At 41.8% G+C, this 19,461-nt stretch overlaps 1 protein-coding gene and 1 long non-coding RNA gene across 3 annotated transcripts in view; one reads left to right on the top strand and one right to left on the bottom strand.

Moving 5' to 3' along the window:
• The window catches only part of frmd4a (FERM domain containing 4A), a 97,479-nt gene that overhangs the window by 10,387 nt on the left and 67,631 nt on the right, over positions 1 to 19,461 (top strand). The window contains exon 1 of one of the 2 annotated variants that reach the window (XM_034084554.2): positions 17,073 to 17,743. The exons of the other annotated variant lie outside the window; for it this stretch is intronic. Within the exon in view, the coding sequence (XP_033940445.1) occupies positions 17,678 to 17,743 (66 nt within the window). The 5' untranslated portion in view covers positions 17,073 to 17,677. Of the gene's footprint in view, positions 1 to 17,072; positions 17,744 to 19,461 lie in introns of those variants that run through there. 2 annotated transcript variants of the gene reach the window in all.
• The window catches only part of LOC139434055 (uncharacterized), an 82,902-nt gene continuing 68,416 nt past the window's right edge, over positions 4,976 to 19,461 (bottom strand). The window contains exon 3 of the long non-coding RNA XR_011643456.1: positions 4,976 to 5,236. This is a non-coding gene — a long non-coding RNA (uncharacterized lncRNA). The remainder of the gene's footprint in view (positions 5,237 to 19,461) is intronic.

Genomic DNA, 19,461 nt, shown 5'->3' with positions numbered 1-19,461 from the left:
AGTGAGCGCTGAGCTTCAGTCTGCAATGTTCAAAACAACAGATAAAGCCAGAAATCTAGGTGTAGTCATGGACTCTGACCTGAGTTTCAACAGTCACATTAAAACAGTTACTAAATCAGCCTACTATCACCTAAAGAATATCTAGGATTAAAAGACTAATGTCACAGCGGGATTTGGAAAAACTTGTCCATGCTTTTATCTTCAGTAGACTCGACTACTGCAATGGTGTCTTCACAGGTCTCACTAAAAAATCTATTAGAAAGCTGCAGCTAATTCAGAACGCTGCTGCTCGAGCCCTCACTAACACTAAGAAAGTGGATCACATCACTCCTGTTCTGAAGTCTTTACACTGGCTTCCTGTGTGTCAAATAATAGATTTCAAAATACTGCTGCTGGTTTATAAAGCACTGAATGGTTTAGGCCCAAATTACATTTCTGACCTCCTGCTAAATTATGAACCATCCAGATCTCTCAGGTCTTCAGGGACTGGTCAGCTTTCTGTCCCCAGAGTCAGAACTAAACATGGTAAAGCAGCGTTCGTGACGGCCCGTCCACACTACAGCGTCGACAGCGTCGGAAGCGTCGACAACTCCAATCTGCCCATTCACTTTCAATGGGGTGACGTCACGTTGCCTCGCTTTTTCGCCGAACTGAATTGTGGGTAGCAGAGCGGTCCGTCTCCGCCGGAGACGCCGGAGTAGCCAGCGCCAGCCAATCAAATCCCGTTTCGGAAAATCTGACAGCTGAAGCCGTAGCCAATCAAACCGCGTCTAAGCTGGGAGAGATATCCCGCCGTTCATTTCTATATTTCAAAAAAAGTTGGAGGAGAAACTAACTATCGCCGTAGCAAATCACCCGGTTTTGTATGACCAGACCCTCTTCACCTACCGGGATACAAACCGGAGGAACCAGGCATGGAGGGAGGTGGCAGAGACAGTGGGTGAAACTGGTAGGTTTTCGCCTGTTTGGGGAGTTTATATATATATATATATATTGCTCCCATAAAATCCCCGAGGGTTTTTGCTTTGTATGTCGGGGGCGGGAGATTCATGGTTGTTGGTCGTGTTGCTTGAATAAAATCCCCAAGCTCCAGACACGCCCAGCTCCAAGCTTTTTTTGAAGCTGTAGTGTGGACGCTCCATTATTATGCTCCAAATATCTGGAACAAACTCCCAGAAACCTGCAGGTCCGCTGCAACTCTGACTACTTTTAAATCCAGGCTGAAGACTTTTCTTTTTGTCGCTGCTTTTAATTGAACTATTCATATCTTAGACTGCACTGTAACTTTTATCCATGTATATTTTCTTTTAATGTTTTAAATTTAAACGTAATTAATTTCTCCATGACATTTATGAGAGGGACTGCTCGAAAGTAGGATATTTGGGATATCCATCGTAGCCAGGGTTTACGATCAGTTTTTGGGTGATTTGTACTGAGGAACAAGTATCACATCACCGACGGGTGAAAAATAGTGTTTTGGTAACACGGGGTGTTCAGGTAACACTTAAAGACTTTGTTATGGAACGCAAAGCAGAGTAGGGGGCTAGTACACCCTCCTGAGGGTCCGATTGTGGATATCATGCGAGCATAACATGGTGAAAACAATCAGTCTAAATTAACAATCGGGACGGAAATGTTCGGATTTCCAAAGGGAGGTTCTGTGAATAAATTAAAAATCAAGAACCGAAATAATTGAACTATTCATATCTTAGACTGCACTGTAACTTTTATCTTTTAATGTTTATTTTATTAGCTTTTCTTTTTAATGACTGATTTTAAATGCCATTTTCTTAATGTCTTTCATTTTTTGTTTTTCTTTTAATGTTTCTTTTATTATCTTTTACTGTTTTTAAATGCCTTTGTCTGAATGTCTTTCATTTTTTGTAAAGCACCTTGAATTGCCTGGTGCTGAAAGGTGCTATATAAATAAACTTGCCTTACTTAAAACACACACCAATAAAAGCTGCAACAACGGCATTTAGTAAATACTGATAAAAAAATCTACATCAATAGCATCAGTCATGTTGAGTTTCTAGGAATGGGAATATTTGTATCGCTGATATTTAAATCAACTCTCACATGGATAGGCGTTGAAATAGTTTCCAGCGACAAACGATTTCCCCCTCATGTAGGATATTTTAAGCTACATGTTGGCACTCGTGCATGGCTCAAACAAATAACTAATTGTCCATAAATATATAGTAGATCATTATGAGGACCGTCCCCTTTAATTCAGTGCACTATGAATCTCACATCCAAGGTTGTCCTACAAGCCTTAAAGTGGGTGCAGTTGGGTAATTGCAATGAATACAAGCAGTTTTTAAATAATAGTGCTACAGAAAAACACCTCGATAAATCATAATGTAGTCTTTGTTAAGACAATATTTTCCCACAGGCACTGATCCAATTCCGTGGTATGTTTCAACTTGTGTGTTGTTTCTCTATGTGAGCTGTTATCTGGTTATCAATGTTCAAATTGTCTGATTTTGCAATATGCCACATAACGAGACTGTTTGTAGATCATTGCACATTTAACCAGATATTACTTTGATTCATTAGAATCAAGTCTTGGCCTCTTAGAGGTCTTGTGAAGGTGTTTGAATGTATTTTAAGTTGCTTCTCATGTGCTGTTTTTGTTATTTTAGCCACCTCTCTACCAATGTTTACCGGACTCTGTTGCTGCATTTCGTCCTACGACCACCAGAGTGCACTGTGTGATGGGATTCCCCTTGCCTAGCACAAGTCTTCTCTGTATCATTAGCCTAAAAACTTGGAAGTCCAGTTGAGTTTCATTCACTGAAGTAGAGAAGGCCCTCTACGCCCAATGTTTGTAGTGCTGTCTGTACTTCTTCCTCTAGCTGTTGTGAAGAATCCCACCACAGCAGTAAGTCTTGAGAAGGTCAGCACTGGTGAAGGGAAAACTCCTGATATTGCTTAAGACTCGCTGTTGTCAGAGGCTATCGGCCTCCTCCTCCCTGTGTCCTGTCTGATGTATGGAGCCAATAAGCAGAGACCTTCATCTCTAATGAGCAGTGGTCTGCTGTTTTGCTCCTGTGTGTGTGTGCTGGCCGTTTGGCCCCAATAAACACAGATTTGTATTGGACAACGCCAGTACAGCTTTTTCGGAGACACAAGGGCTTGTGGAGGGGACCAGGTGGGGAAGGAGGAGAGTGTGTGTGTGTGTGTGTGTGTGTGTGTGTGTGTGTGTGTGTGTGTGTGTGTGTGTGTGTGTGTGTGTGTGTGTGTGTGTGTGTGTGTGTGTGTGTGTGTGTGTGTGTGTGTGTGTGTGTGTGTGTGTGTGTGTGTGCGTGCGTGCGTGTGTGTGTGTGTTAGTGAGGGGACCAGGGAATGGTTATGTGTATAATTAATGACCTCATCCTGCTTCACCTGCTGTCCGAGAGGGGGACAATGAGCGGGCAAAAAGACAAAGAGGAGGGAACGCAAGTGAAATCAAGAGAGAGAAAATGACAAGGAGGAATAAGGGGAGGACAGCCAGGGACAAAGAGATTGAAGGAGGGAAGCATATGTTAACGGCAGCTTTTAATTAATAATGAGTTTTGTCAGTGACCGAGTGGCCGTCGCATATACCCCTGCTATCTACTGGAGGGGCTATTACACAGGATTTACCCCCCAATAAATCCTCCCCCTCTTCTCTTCCCACACTCCTTCATTTTTCATGCGCCCATAAGACCTCAGCTCTTTCCTGCTTCCCGTTTCTCTCGTAGCTTCAGCTGCTCTTCTGTTCCCATGGCGATGATGCGAGCTGAATGTAAATAGGTGGTAAATACCGAGGGACAAGACCTTGGCTTGGAGAGAAACCTGGGACTGATCAAGCCCTGCCTGTCACTGCACATATTTTTTCTGTCTGCTGCAGAGGTGAGGAGGTGTATCAAGGACAAAGGCAAGAGAAGGGTGGGAGGTGGCTGTCTAGCAGGGTGCTCGGGTGGAGGCTCTAGCCCCAGGTGGTCAGTCTGCCCCCCTCTTTCATCCCACTCCCTCTCTGGTTCATTCTACCAGGCCTAAATGTTTGCCCTGCCTGCATATTAGGAGCTGACCATCAACACCCCTTAAAGGTCACCTATTATGCAAAATCCACTTTTTAATGTATTGTGTACATCAACATCTCTGTGTAAAGAGATCCTGAAAGTTTCAGTAAAAAAGATTCGCTCACTTTTTATCCTGATCCATTTATATAGAAACCTGTCTGAAAATGAGCTGATCAGATTTTGGCCACTTTATGATGTCATTTTTTGGCTTGTGCAACCATTAGCCAATAACCAAATAAGGTAACACTCCCCTACCTTATCACCTGAATCTCCTCCTAGAGCACCAATAGGCGCATTCACACTGCAGTACTTTTCCCACAAAGGTTCACGAGAACTCTTTAGTTCAGTACAGATCGCGTTCACACCGGAATAAATCCCTGGGGGGGATTAGGCAAATGACGCTACTGACGTCACTTCTTTTTCTTTTGCTTTGGGTTTACTGGCAGGCCGCAAACAACTTCACGGCGTATACTGCCACCCGAAGTCCCCGGCCGGAAGTCCCCGGAGTTGGGGACTGGCTTCAGTAGAAGCTGCTGGGACTCCCAGCAGCTTCTACTGAAGCCTTCCGAGTAAATCGCCAGAACGCCGACACCTCCTCATCTCCACCGCTCCCATGTTTTCTTTTGTGTTCAAATCAAATCAAATCAAGTTTTATTTATATAGCACATTTATAAACGATTTTTGGTCGAGCCAAAGTGCTGTACATATAATAAAAATAGCCTACAGTAGAGACACTTTACAGCAAATACAACAGCACAGAATATCAGTATGAGAAAAATGACACCCTCTATCCTTAGACCCTCACATCGTACAAGGAAAAACTTCCAGAGAAAACCCACAGTTTAAGGGGAACATGAGAGAAACCTCAGGGAGAGCAACAGAGGAGGGATCCCTCTCCCAGGACGGACAGACGTGCAATAGATGCCTTGTGTAAATCGAAGAGATAATACATTTTACAGCATATAGACCGAATGTTAGGAAATGCATGTGTCTGTAATAAGAAGATGAATCCACGAGGATGTCAGCTACAATCCTGTGGAAGCCATCAGGGAAGCAGCATGACGAGACCCAAGGCAGGACCGCAGAGAAGGGTTCAGCCACGACCCGAAGTCCACGACTTAATCCAGAACTCAGGATAGAGGATCCAGGACACAGGACTACAGCAAGAGGATCAGCCTCGACTCCGGATCCTGGCGTACATATACAAAACAAGAAAAAAGATTTGGCTGGGTTTTTAAGAATAAACCGCAAGGGTCTAAAAGGAAAAAATATGAAATATAAGGTACTATATTTTAAGTAATGTAAAGTAATTTTAATCTACTATTCCTATATTCGAATAATGTATAAACTATTTTAAAAATACTTTATGAAATCCTATGTTATGTTATAAATATTAAAATAAAGAACTAAATGAATAAATAAATAACTAAATAAATAAATAAATAAATAAATAAATAAATAAATAAATAAATAAATAAATAAATAAATAAATAAATAAATAAATAAATAAATGGATAAATAGATAATTAAACAAAAGCCAGAGAGAAAAAGTGAGTTTTAAGTGTTGATTTAAAAAACCCCAGGGTCTGGGCCGACCTCACGTGTTGCCATAAGTTAGTCTCTCTGTGTTTGTGCGCTGGGAAAATGCTAATGCTAATAATGCTAATGCGAGGATAATAAAATGGCGGCTTCACAAAACTTTTTTGGAGTTTTACGGGGCGTGGTTTGCATTCCGCCCAGCCAATCAGACATAGGAACCTTTTTCTCCCACGAAAGTACCTGCTCTCTAGCAGGGACAGAAAAGGGGGTAAAAAAGGTTCTGATGAACTCATTTTAGTTCCGGCTCTTTTTGGTGTGAACGCGACATTTTCGAACTATATCGGAACTAAAGTGGGAAAAGTACTGCGGTGTGAATGCGGCTATTGTGTTCTTTTTAACCAAATATCTCGCAGTGGGGTGTGGGGAGTGGCTCCTTATTTTTCATCTAAAGTAAAAGACAGAGAATCAGCCCTTTAGAAACAGGACTGAAACAGAGGGGTTTATGGGATGCTACAATGATCTGTTTGGTATTTGGAGCCAAACACTTCAGAGACATGTTTGTATATATCTGAGACCTATAATATATTGATGGAAAACAGTATAATAGGGGACCTTTAATTATTGGTAAAACAGAAGCAAACTGCACTGCTGGGATTCTGCATTTTACGTTTATGTTTAAAATTATGTAAGGGATGGCCTGGAGTAATGTCAGGAGGAGGTGGAAATGTCCTCAAATTACGCCTGTCTTTACCTCAACTCCAAGGGCTCTCCTCCTCCTCCTCCTCCTCCTCCTCCTCCTCCTCCTCCTCCTCCTCCTCCTCCTCCTCCTCCTCCTCCTCACGTTAACAAAGACAATCTGCCTGAGTCATTTGACCAGCGTCAGGCATTGGTTTGCATGGCAGCAGTGCACCTGACAGGAGTGTGGGGCCCATCTGCACAGGAACAAGCAGCTTAGTCCCCTGCAGCAGGAGGTGGAGCTGACACAGTCTGGCTTGGGTTACTGCACTCCTGGGAGAAGGCTTGCATGTGTGCTATGGGTTATAGAAGGAGTAGGCTCATGTTGGCTCATTAGAAGAACAAGGAAATGCATGAATGTGTGTTTGTGTAGAACGGTGTGCACAGGTGCATCCTCATTTGTTTGTGTGCATACTTTGTTAGTTTGTGGTGTGCATGTCTGGGGGATCATTATGATTCATTTTCTAAAGAAGGAGAGTTGTGTGGTTCCGAGGGGCCGAGAGGTTTACGAGGGTTATAAGCACAGCTGCATCCTGCGTGTAGATAAATGAGTCTTACGCAAAGGTCTGAGGAATGACAACTCTTTGGCTGGAGTCTGAGGAGTGCAGGAACACTTAGATTAGTGTGAGCGTTGAAACTGAATCACACAACACTTTTGAAACACTTTTGACATTCACTCTCAAATATAAGGATGTGCTGTTTCTTTCTACAATTGTTTATTGTAGAATATATTGGATTAATGGATTGTCATATTATGGATTGGTAAGAATCAGATGGTTTACCAACAATGCAAATAATCCAACTTTGTAGGACATAGAAAAGCAGCTCTGGGGCCTACATTTTTGTAAATGGGGGTTGTTTGCACATCTTAATTTGTGCAAACAACCATCCATATCTGTAGTCATAAACCAACATATTGGACCGGGGACCGGTCACAACTTCAATGTCCACATCATAAAAGCAGACTAACACACATATACACACACATTACAATTGTGTTAACCCATGTTGCCCCTTTTCCCAGTATCCCAGTGTTGTCCCCTGGGACTACGATCATGTATAACCCATTTCCCCACATGATCTGGCCTGTTAAGATTAAATATGTAGCCGTATCATCAAACATTTAACGCTCACGCTGCTACAAATCAGATTCCTAATCGTGTGTGGACTTGGTGGATGGGGACTCACGTGCATGTCTTGATCCTAAATTGATATGAGTGTGCTGTTTGCACGCTAGAGTAATCCATAAAAGTCGTGCAGACTTGCTGGCAGACAGGCATGCCTGCTTACCAGAGTGTTAATTGTAAAATTAGTGTCAGGGAAACAATGTTTTCATATCTACTTAATGTTGTTGGTGGTACGCGTGCCTCTGTTTCTGTGCAGGACTTAGGCTGGGAAGCCTCCTCGGCACTGGGAAAAGTGGGCTAAGTTTACTGGGGCAGAAAATGCTGGAGCGTGACTCAATCCAGCGCCTTCATACAACCAGCCTTTTAAATATGCCTCTGTCGCATTCTGTCTGCTCAGTGCCTTTCAGACATACACTCACTGTGGTGAAAGCTTGTATGTAGGACAGGGAAGACAGAGGTAAAGGCTGTGAGCAAGTTAGAAAAGGTGAAAGGTGTGTGTGTTTGTTTTATGAATACCTTTTGATCCCCCTGCATATCAGATACTCTGTTCTACTCAAATATTTCAAAGAACATTTGCTCTGCTTAGTGTCAGTAAGAATGGGCTTTCTAAACCCCAAGTTGACTTTCACTGCAGCAGGAATGACATAAGATAGTGGAGTGCACCTGCTTCTCCCCTCACAGACACCCACAGACAGGCCTGCACCAAGGGAGAGACACACACATAGAGAGCCATCCACTGTAATGTGGAATGACAGATTTGGGGTGCGGAGTGACACAGCAAAATTCAGATGACTAACTGCAAGTGCTGCAGAGGATGACTGAGCAAAATCCCTTTATCTGCACTTGCTGTCCTTTGATGCTCGAGGCTGACAAAGAATACAACAATTTAGACAAAAAACAACACCACTGACAGAACAAAGATAAAAAATACAGAACTACAAAAACAGACTTACATGATACATTTAGATTAGATAATTGGTTAAGAATGATTGCATTCACAGTGGTGGGGATATAACATTGCAACATAAGGAGATTCAACTCACAGTATGACATACACTGAGTCAATAAAACCATTTAAAACAATTTGGCCTGACAATCAAGCAGATGAAGGTGTGTTGCATTCACTGCAGACTTTAACACCTTGTTGTTAGTGTATAAGACTGGCAGTAAACCCTTTAGACAGTTAGCTGCAAACAGGTGCTTAAGAGGCTTAATCAACATGTCTGGAATAGATACTATTTTTGAGTGTGTGTGTGTGTGTGTGTGTGTGTGTGTGTGTGTGTGTGTGTGTGTGTGTGTGTGTGTGTGTGTGTGTGTGTGTGTGTGTGTGTGTGTGTGTGTGTGTGTGTTTGCAAACTGCAAACCACTTGGAAGATTGCCCAGAGTTTGATTACAACATATGCCTATTTCCCAAGCCAGGTGAATATCACAATCTATGGCGCTCACACGGACACACTCTCTGCTCTGTTGCTCAAAATTAGAATTGAAGACCAAAACTGTCCTCGGAGCTTTTAGCATCAGTCAGAATCAGAGAGGCGTGTTAAGGCTGATTTTGTGATGCTCTGTGTTAGCTGCTGCTTTAGCCAACACTCTGGTGCTCTCGCCTCTTACTGGATTACTGAGACATTCAACTTCCATGAGGAAACCAGTGATGAAGACAATTGGAATAACACCTCTGATTTAAACTGCTTCAGCGCGATTCAGCTTGAGGTACTGTAAGATGTAGTGAAGTAATGATGATGACCATTTCATTATGCTTGTATATGCGTATAAATCTATTTAATAGTTATTATTTCTTTATTTGTGCTTGTTGATGTTCATGAGGCAGCTTTCACACGGGATCCTTGTAATTTCCATCTTCATATTCACATAACTCCTTGCAGAAGCAGTATCTTGACTGTTCAAACTGCCCTTTTTTGTAAATCTCACTGTAATGTGTTTATGCATTTGTAAGCACCCGTGATGGAATGGATGTGTATGATGGAACATAGTGTGTTGTTTGATTTGGTGTATTATGCAGAGAGGTGAGATGATATTCAGCTTGCTCTGTTATGACTGTTGTAAACATTGCACCAACGATTTATTCCAGCCTGTCCTCCTACAAAAAAATACCATATAGGTCGATTGTTCAGCAGCTAAATACGACCCAGAGTCACGTTTTAAAGTGTAGCACCTCTAGTGGTCGTGTAAGAAACAACATGCTCCTGTCGATTGCAAACGCTCCGGAGGGTCGTTTATTCACAAATAACCCTCTGGAAAATCCTCAAATGTGGAATAGTTTGGCCATTACAATGTTTTTTTATTAGATTTCTAGCGAGAAGTGTATATTGTACTTTTATAATCTACGTCCAGTGGATGTGTAGGATCTACAGTTTGATAGATATACGAAGATGATTTGAGGTCTCGCCAGGAGAACGTGGACTGTATATGGGGCAACTTCCATGTAAAGTTAGCGTGGGTGAAAACAGTATTTCCGGTCTCGAAGTTTTCATAATAAAACCGGAAGTATTCCCCACACTGTCAAATGATTACACAGTGATATCTCCATTACTCATCCACTAAAAAACATCAGTTTATCCTTTTTAATTACACAATATTGATTGGTTTAAATTGTGTACAATGCTTTTGTGTTTTTAACCTTCGATTCGGAGAAACAAATAGTTTTTTCGGAGTTTAGACACTACAGAGTTTCCGAAGACACTACACTACCCAGAATCCCCAGCTATCGTTTGGGACTACAACATCCGCCTTGCTTTACAAACCCCGTGATTAGCCCTCAAGCTCTGTGATTGGATGTTGGAGTGGCAGTGCGACAAGGTTACGCCGAGTATCAAACAGCTCTTTGAAATGGAATGGAACCACGCCAGACTATCCAAAACTGGACTTGGACGGGTCCAGCCCGGCCCTCCCCCCCAGAATTACACATGCTGGCTATTGTGTGTTTTGCAACACGTCTCTACTGGGAATTGTAGTTTTAAAAGACGTTTTCGTATTTCCCACAATTAGAAGTTGCCAGTATTAAACCGTATACATCCCTGGAGGTTTAGGGGATACGAAACACATTGGTGTTATCAAATTTAAAACATATAATTAATACATGGGTGAAAATTGCTTGTGTCCATAATGGGCAGCATTAATATACCCACATGACAGCTAAGGTCAGAAGAGCTTTATTTAACAGCTGGTCTTATGTCTGTGACCCCTCCTGTTGTTAATTGATAAGCCTGAAACATGCACTTGTCAAGGTTCAGATGCAGATTTAGCAAATATGGCAGTAGCCATCGATCATCTTAAGATAAGATACTTTATTGATCCCAAGTTGGGAAATATTTTTGTTACAGCAGCATGTACTACTTTGTTCTACTCCACTACAATTCAGAGATTAACCTGGTATTTTTACTCTACTACATTTATTTGTGTTACTTTGCAGATTCTGATTAATGATGTGAAATATAAACAACCCTTAAATCAGACTTTAGTTACACCTGAGTAAAATTCAGCCTTATCAGTTTGTCTGTTTTGCACATCCTCCTGTTAATATCTTTCGACGTCCTGCACTAAACTGTTTTATTGTAGAGATCACTACAGCATCTTCTTGATATTTTCTATTCTATATTTCTATAATTGTCCCCTATTTTGTATGTAGGCTACTCTTAATATTTAAATGTTTTCATCAAATATAACTTATTCAACAACTAAATTCAATAACGTGCTTTAACCACTAGGAGGTGCGGTTTAGACCAGTGGTCTAGTTAATAAAACATAATAATATCAAACATAATATGACTATTCACTTTATTGTGAAATTAAAACAGAACGTTAAAGGAAAATACAGTTTCAGTCTCTCGACGTGAAGCTTATGCATTGTACCATGAACTTGTATAGACCTGTAACAGTCAACTGCATGAGGAGTTGGAAAGATAGTTCAGAAAATCAGTAATATGTTTAAAAACTACAAAAAAGTCCCTTTCTATCAGCTGTGCACCGTTATGGTGTAAATACAGACTATCTACTAATTGGATCAAATATAAAAGTCAGCCGAATTAGTGTTGATACTGCAAGGAGACGTATTGTGTGAAAAGAAATGGAAGATGTTGTTTAATTGTTGATATATTTATGGTCCACGTCACGTATTCAGTTTTGGCGGCATCTCTTCCAGTTTGTCAAAAGGTCTTCTGATCAAGGCTCTATAAATAAATATCTACGGCAGATATGTAATGTTTAATGCAGCCGAACCGTGTATTACAATGACTTTCAAAGAGAAAAGCAAGAACACTCGGAATAAAGTATTATTTTATTTTTTTTAAATGTTTTCCGATTTCATATCACATAAACACCATATCCCGACGTGCATTGCGGCCTGATTTTAGCCTATCAAAACCTCTGAAAAAAGAAATGTGTCTCTCAGAATCGAAAGAGAAAAACCTATGGGAAAAACACAAAAGCATTGTACACAATTTAAACCAATTAATGTCGTATAATTAACTAGGATAAACTGATGTTTTTTTAGTGGATGAGTAGTGCAGATATCACTGTTAAATCATTTGATCATTGGTTTTATTATGAAAACGTCGAGACCGGAAATACTGTTTTCAACCCGTAACTTTACATGGAAGCTTGCCGCATATACACGTTCTCCTGACGAAACCTCAAATCATCTTCGTAATATCTATCAAACTATAGATCCTACATATCGACTGGACGTGGATTCTAAAAGTACAATATATACTTCTCGCTAGAAATCTAATTAAAAAGCGTTTTAATGGCCAAACTATCCTACAATTTAGGATTTTACAGAGAGGGTTATTTGTGAATAAACGACCCTCTGTAACGTTTGCATTCAACGGGAGCACTCGAGGCCGACAATTTTAAAACGTAATTATAGGTCGTATTACGCGCTTGAACAAACGACATATTTGGTCGTAATAAGGGCTTGAACAATCGACCCATTTGGTCGTATGAGTTGGAGGACTTGTTGATTTATTCCACTACCTTCACTTGCCACACACACACACACACACACACACACACACACACACACACACACACACACATGTACGCACGCACACACACACATACTGGATTACACACAGAAATCTGGGTTTTAACCCTAGCCGTGCCAAGGAGTCACACTGGGACACGCTGTCCTGTGCCGCCTCTCTGTTGGGGGCTAAGCTCCTCTAATGACGAATATCAGTCACGATAGGCTACCTGCCGCTCTCGACGCTCTTCCCTGCATTCAGACTCCACGTGCCACCTGCTTCACAAGTCTTAGTGGCCATATTATGTCCATCTCCTCCATGCAGGAGGGTATTTATAATGCATGAGCGGCATGCAGATGAGAATTAGAGGGATATTTCTGAGTTATTAATGTGGGGTGATACATTCACAGCGGGCAGCATTAGGAGCAACTTCAGGAAGACAGGGAGGCCTCCTGAGGGCAACAAAGGACTGATGGATATGTGCACTCTAATTTAACTGTGTGTGTGTGTGTGTGTGTGTGTGTGTGTGTGTGTGTGTGTGTGTGTGTGTGTGTGTGTGTGTGTGTGTGTGTGTGTGTGTGTGTGTGTGTGTGTGTGTGTGTGTGTGTGTGTGTGTGTGTGTGTGTGTGTGTGTGTGTGTGTGTGTGTGTGTGTGTGTGTAGAGTTGATGTGAGGACTGATGAGTGCTGATCCAGCCGAGCTCACACCCAAGAGAGGTCAGAGTGCAAAGTTCATTGGCTCTGTAGAAAGAAGAGGGCAGGAGAGAGACAGGGGTGAGATAGAGACGGATGTGTCTGAGAGATAGAGAGAGAAGTGAAGCGAGAAGAGACCAATTGGAAAAAGGTGAATTGGTTACACACAACCACCGTCTCTTGCCTTTCCTCTAATGTGTCTGACGATATCAGCATCAGCCCTTCTATCATTGCATGGTCAGGTTTCCTGGAGTAACTTGCATTACGCCGAGTAACATTGTTACTTTGGTGCACAACATTAGACTTGGGTAATATGACTTGATTTTTGGTATTTTTTGAATAATGATCCTCACTGTATCTGTGTAAAGAGAATGTATGTTATGAATGTCTTTGCGTCATTCAGTCTCTACCTTGTCTCTTGCTTCTCACTGCTTGACTCTTTTCCACATATTTCACACATTTCCATTAGGGCTGTACCCGAATATTCGACTATTCGAATATTCGTTCGTTGGCCAACTATTCGGGTTTCAATTTCATTATTCGGATATTCGTTTTTTTTTTTTTTTCCCAAACAAAAAAATATTTTTAAAAATAAAATATTTTTTCAAACAAATTAATATATTTTTCTAAATGTATGCTATTAATAAAGGCGAATTGCCATATTCTTATACTATATTTATACTTTTGAATTGCACTGTTAAAATGCGGAAATATATACAATCTCAGCCTGTGCTCCTGACACTGTTGCGTTCACTGTTCACAGTCACGAACGCAAACGGCACGCTTCACCTCGCTTCACCTCGTTTCACCCATAAAATGCCGAAGACTTCAGCTGTGTGGGACCATTTTAAATTGGACGACGGTAAAAAGAAGGCAGTGTGCCAAATATGTGATAAGAAACTGGCCTACCATGGTGGCACAACAACTCTGAAAAGTCACCTGGATGCTGTAAGTAGTAGGGATGCCAGCGATTATTCGAATATTCGCTACAGTCTCCATAATCGAATATTATTTTTAAAAATCGATTTTATTTATTATTATTTATGTTTTTTTTTTTTCTGGCTTAGGTTCAACCAAAATATAGACTAATGCTAATAATAGTAATAGTATTAATAATTGTCATTGGTCACACCACCAGTTTGTTTTACTGTAAACTTGGAGGAAGCCTGCGTGCAGAGCAGACTGCTGCTGCAGCAGCACGCTACACACCGACCCCGCCCCCACCCCCCCTCTCCCTCACACGTGCGACTAAAGATGAACAAAGCGGCAGGTAAAAAGAGTTCCTCCTCGTGGAACTACTTCGAACTTACAAGTCCAAAGGAAGTTAAATGCAAGCTCTGCGAAAAGACGTTGGTCTATCACAGCTCAACCTCAACAATGCGTTCGCATTTGAGTGCGAAGCCAAAGAGGTTACAGAGAAAGACGCAGCACAGCCGGCCATTACCAACTTCACTTCAAGGCCACGTCGTTGTGATGACATGCTTGTTTATTGTTTGTACTGTTAAACATGTTCCAGTAAAGAAAACATTATTATTCGCCAGGGCTGCCGAATAATCGATTTTGATCATGGTCAGTTTCTGGCAACCCTAGTAAGTAGTAGCCTAGCTTAGCTTAGCTGTTGTGAAGTTGCCATGATGAAGCTGCTTTATCCGCCGTTTAAACAGTAACGTTAAACATGATAAAAACGTGCACTTACTTTGCTTGGAAAATAGTTGCAAGCAAGCAACCGAATTGTTTTTTTATATTAGTTTTTTAATTTTATCAGCATAGTGAAAATAATAGGAGTAATGTGGGAACATCTGGGGCTAAGGCAATTATTGGCATAAAGTTGAGTAGCTCAGCCTAATAATACATTGTGGCCATAGGTGCATCCCCACGCATCCCAGCCATCAACATCCTCAACAATACAGCAGACCCTACAGTTAAAAAAAACGATAACGGAGAAAAGAAAGATAGAGATAACAGATGCCATAGTACATTTCATCGCTATGGATATGAGACCCATTTACATAGTCGAAGGCGAAGGCTTCAGAAAATTAATGAAGAAGATGGAGCCCGGCTACACTGTCCCCAAACGCTCCAGTATTTTAGATGCCATGTCTCTGAAGTACAGCGATCACCGAGACCAAATTGTAACTCAGATTGAAAACTCAACTGCCGTAAGTTTTACAACGGACATTTGGACCACCTCGGTGCGTATGGAGGCGTATATGGCTGTCACCTGTCATTTCATAACTCGCGAGTGGAAACTCTGTAACTTTGTTTTGGAAACCAAAGTAATGGAAGTAAACCATACGGGAGTAAATATTGCAGAACAGCTTGGAGAAGTGGCGGACGCCTTTGCCATTCCGAATTATAAGCGAGTAGCCGCTGTCCACGACAATGCCAGCAACATGAAGCTGGCAGCTGAAATATGTGTTTTGTATCTTTGTTTGACTGTTCAGGTTGTAAAATGTTATAGACGGAATGTGGAACCAGATTTGGTCCCCGGGTGCTGCGCTGGGTTAAATGCAGAGGACACATTTAGTTTTAATGTTTGCGAGTACTGAGACAATAAATACATATAAATCGTAATAGTATGCTCTTTCTGCGCTTCTGCTTAACAGCGTGTTGTCAGGTGTCTCGGATTCGGAGCGTGTTATGAAACCTTTTGGGAAAAAAAAAAAAATGTGAAAAAAAAATGTATTAAAAAAAAATACAAATCTCTCCGCACCGAATATTCGAATATTCGCTGCTGATTACTACCGAATATCCGGAGCCCGAAAAAAGGTATTCGGGACAGCCCTAATTTCCATATTGATACTTTATTCTGGCAGGCATGTATATTACTGGCTGCTCAAGTATGCTCTGTTTGGTGACCAAGTTTGGGATTTTTTAAAGTTTTTATCAGTCAGTCTAATACAACCATATAGCAAACGATAAAATAGTTGCATCAGAATACCGCTGGGGAGCGAATATAGAAATCCGCTCTGTCAGATGATTTATATATTCTGCTGCGCATAGCGATTGACTCACTCAGCCCCTCCTACTGTAGCATGGGTATTGCAACATATGCATCGTGACTCTATTGATATAATTTATATCTATGTGTGTCTGTCTTTTTAAACTTGTTCTGAATAGAATCATCTCATAAGTCATTGTGTCTCCTAATGAAATAATGTTAGAAGGGACATTTCTATTTCCCCCAACCCTTATGTAAATGTAGTGTATGTGACTCTCCTTGCAGCTTGTTACTGTTTTTAGTCATATCCTGTTTTTTGGTGAATTCCAGCTAAACTCACTCCCCCCCAACCCCCCCGCTGTCTGACTCAGTCTCTCTGTTTCTTGCTCTCTGTGAATCTGGTTAACACACAGAAAGAATGGAGGGTACATTCCAGCAGCATTTGCCAGAAAAACAAAAACAGCTCCTCTCTCCATGGAGCGGCCCACCAACATCCTCGGTCCCCATTCTTCCCTCATTTTCTTCTACTTGCCTTGCAACAAGAAACTGAGTGATTTCCTCTCTGCCTCGCTCCCTTATCTTCCCCTCCCACCCTCTCCTTCCCTATCAACCCTCTACCCCACATGCCCTGTCCTCTGCAACCCTCACCCAATCCCCCCTCCCCTCCCCGTCACTGTTACATAAGCTTCCAGTCATAGATCGGGGCCATATCGCAGTTGTCTATTGGAGCCTCAGCATCCAGGGCCAGCTCTTAATGAGACCTCTACAAAGGCCCATTGATGAGAAACCCAGTGTGAGAGAGGATGACCCCAGCCAAGAGCACCCAGAACTGGGCATAGACTGCCCCAGGCTCCCCCTCCACACAAAGACGTCCACTGTGGACAGAGACCTGAAAGGGCACGGAGAAAAACAGGGAGAGAGAGAGAAAGTGGAAAAAGAGGGAGGAGATGTACTGTTCAAAAAACTTAGAGAATGTGAGATAGACAGATATTTAAAAAAAAAATGAAACAGATATAGGACTTCATCACATAGGAGTCGATTATCTGACCATTAGCTTATGCTTCTTTCTCCTCTTCGTGCATCTCTACAACAGTGAGACCCACCCTCTGCCAGGGGGTTGTCAGTGTCTTTATCTCACCCATGGATCATAACTGAGATCTGAGGAATGGACTACAGGGCTGCAGTCTGTCACAAATCCTCATCACCCGCTAAAGGTTTCTCAAAGGAACGACGGAAGCTCTTTGAAGGGTCTCCCCACTCTTTTTGGAAGCGTTTGGAGCACTAACCGGAATCCAGGCGGTTTTCTGAGCCAAGTCTAGTGGAGATAGACGTGTTTGTGTATCAGATTTGGACTACAACTGGTCGCTTGGGAAGCTCTCCGATGGAGAATGAGAGGGGACTGTGGACAAATTAGGCTGGACTGTTAAAAGCTGTCATGGTGCAATCATCTGGAGAATTGAGATGTTACATGGCTGACATGACCTAACGAGCTCATTTAAGTCATCTGTCAGTATCTTTTGATTACACGTACAATAGAAAGGGCTGTAAAGCTGGAGCCTTGATCCTGATTGAGTCTTTCAGTGTGGCGAAGACCTTTCTGTGGGGGAGCTGAACGATGACTCTTTCAACACGACTCGAGGACTTGGAGGTGACCCTGGAGCACATGCTTATGGATGTCTTTGTAAGTTTTTTTTACTGTATTTAGTTTTGATTTTAGTTGTCTTATCTGTCACAAACTTCATTTAACTGAATATTTCTTGAGTCACAATTCCTCTCTCTTCTCTCTGTGTTCATTTGGGTGACCTCTCCGCTGCATAATAGCAGGTGGAGACCAGAGGCCAACATATGCGCTTGTCTCTTCCCAGATGCTCGCCCATTAATTGGCAAAAACATGCTGATTTAACATCAAACTTTGCACCGAGATTTAGTTAATAAACTGAATGACGACAGTTGACTCTATGGCCAATACTTGAGTGAACACAGGGTTAGCCCAGTGAATAATGTTAACTCAGTATGTGAGGAGCTTTCACCCAACCAACTCCAAAGTATACTGGGCTTATTTATGCTCTCTGCGGTCTACAGCTCTCATATTTATCCTAATGTAGCCATACATCTTTTGATAAGGAAGGGTTGAAATATCCAAGTAAGGCAAGTGAAGATGGAGAATAAGGAAATGGGGAATGAAAGAGGAATGAGAACGGTAAGGAAAGTCTGATGGATGTGATCGTCAGGTGTCTATAGCCCATGACGCTTGGTGAGAGGTAGATTACTCAGGCCTTTGTGGTTTACAAAACATTCAGGCAGTGGGAATGAAAACTGCTGTACACCGCATCCCTCATGTTGAAATACACAAACGTGCACTCGCACACATTCAGATACAACCACAGTCTACCTCTTCAGACACACATTGTAAATACGCCGTCAGAATCCCTGGTTGCTTTGATTTGCCTGCTGCTGTAATGAGTTTGTTCGTTAAGCTGCTGTTTCCCTTTAACATTGTTTACAGGCAAAGGCATCTGCTCGAGGAAACAGTAATCTGTACTTTCCTGATATATACTGTGTTTCCAATATCAGCACTAGCTCCACTGCTGCAGGGCATTGATGTCACTGACATATGCAGATATATATGTTTCTTGATTCCATCGACCTATTTTGGAGATTTGTTCATTTTCATATTGCCAATAGATGATTTATGACGGAAGCAATAAAGATTAGTGTTTATGGCTAGAACATGATTTAGATTATGCATGCACTGCGTGTGGGATGAAAATACGGGGGTCTTGAAAATGCTTCCTTCCTCTACATTTCTTCTCAGCATCCTAATTAGTCTGCTTATTTATTTATTTCTCTAATTGCTGGAAGAGGCTGGAAAACAGAGGGTTATCTGGCCACTTTGCATACTCAAATGAGAAATATTCAAATCGCCTGCACCCTTTCCAGCCTGCTTGTTTACTGAGCGTGCATATGGTAATGCAGCGTACATGCAACCGCACATGTACCCACACACACAGATGTCTAAGACATGCAGACATGAGCTCAAAAGGGGGCCTATTTCAGTGAACCATCAAATTCAGGCAGGGTGAATTAAATACTTTTATGGGAAGGCTTACCAGCAGCAGACGTGTGTCATGGATCAGGCATCCTATATTACTGAAAAAGCCTTTTGTGTGCATGAATGTTCTCAAAAAACTTTTGATGTACGGTATGTGTCAAATGAACCAAGCAGTGAGCAAAGACAGTAGTCATTAGAGGAATATTAAGGGTCATTAAAGTGATGACAGTGCGTCCTCGACCTCCAGAGCCCTATCTATGATGCTCATTGGCTTGAAGCAGGAGCTGAGTGTGCAGCTATATTTAAGAGTGCACAGCTATTTTCCTAACATAGCAGCACATATGAAT

Source organism: Pseudochaenichthys georgianus, chromosome 6, assembly GCF_902827115.2.
Source record: "Pseudochaenichthys georgianus chromosome 6, fPseGeo1.2, whole genome shotgun sequence".
NCBI classification, from domain to species: domain Eukaryota; kingdom Metazoa; phylum Chordata; class Actinopteri; order Perciformes; family Channichthyidae; genus Pseudochaenichthys; species Pseudochaenichthys georgianus.
Note: the sequence above shows the minus strand (reverse complement) of the source record. Positions and strands in the feature narration are given on the sequence as shown.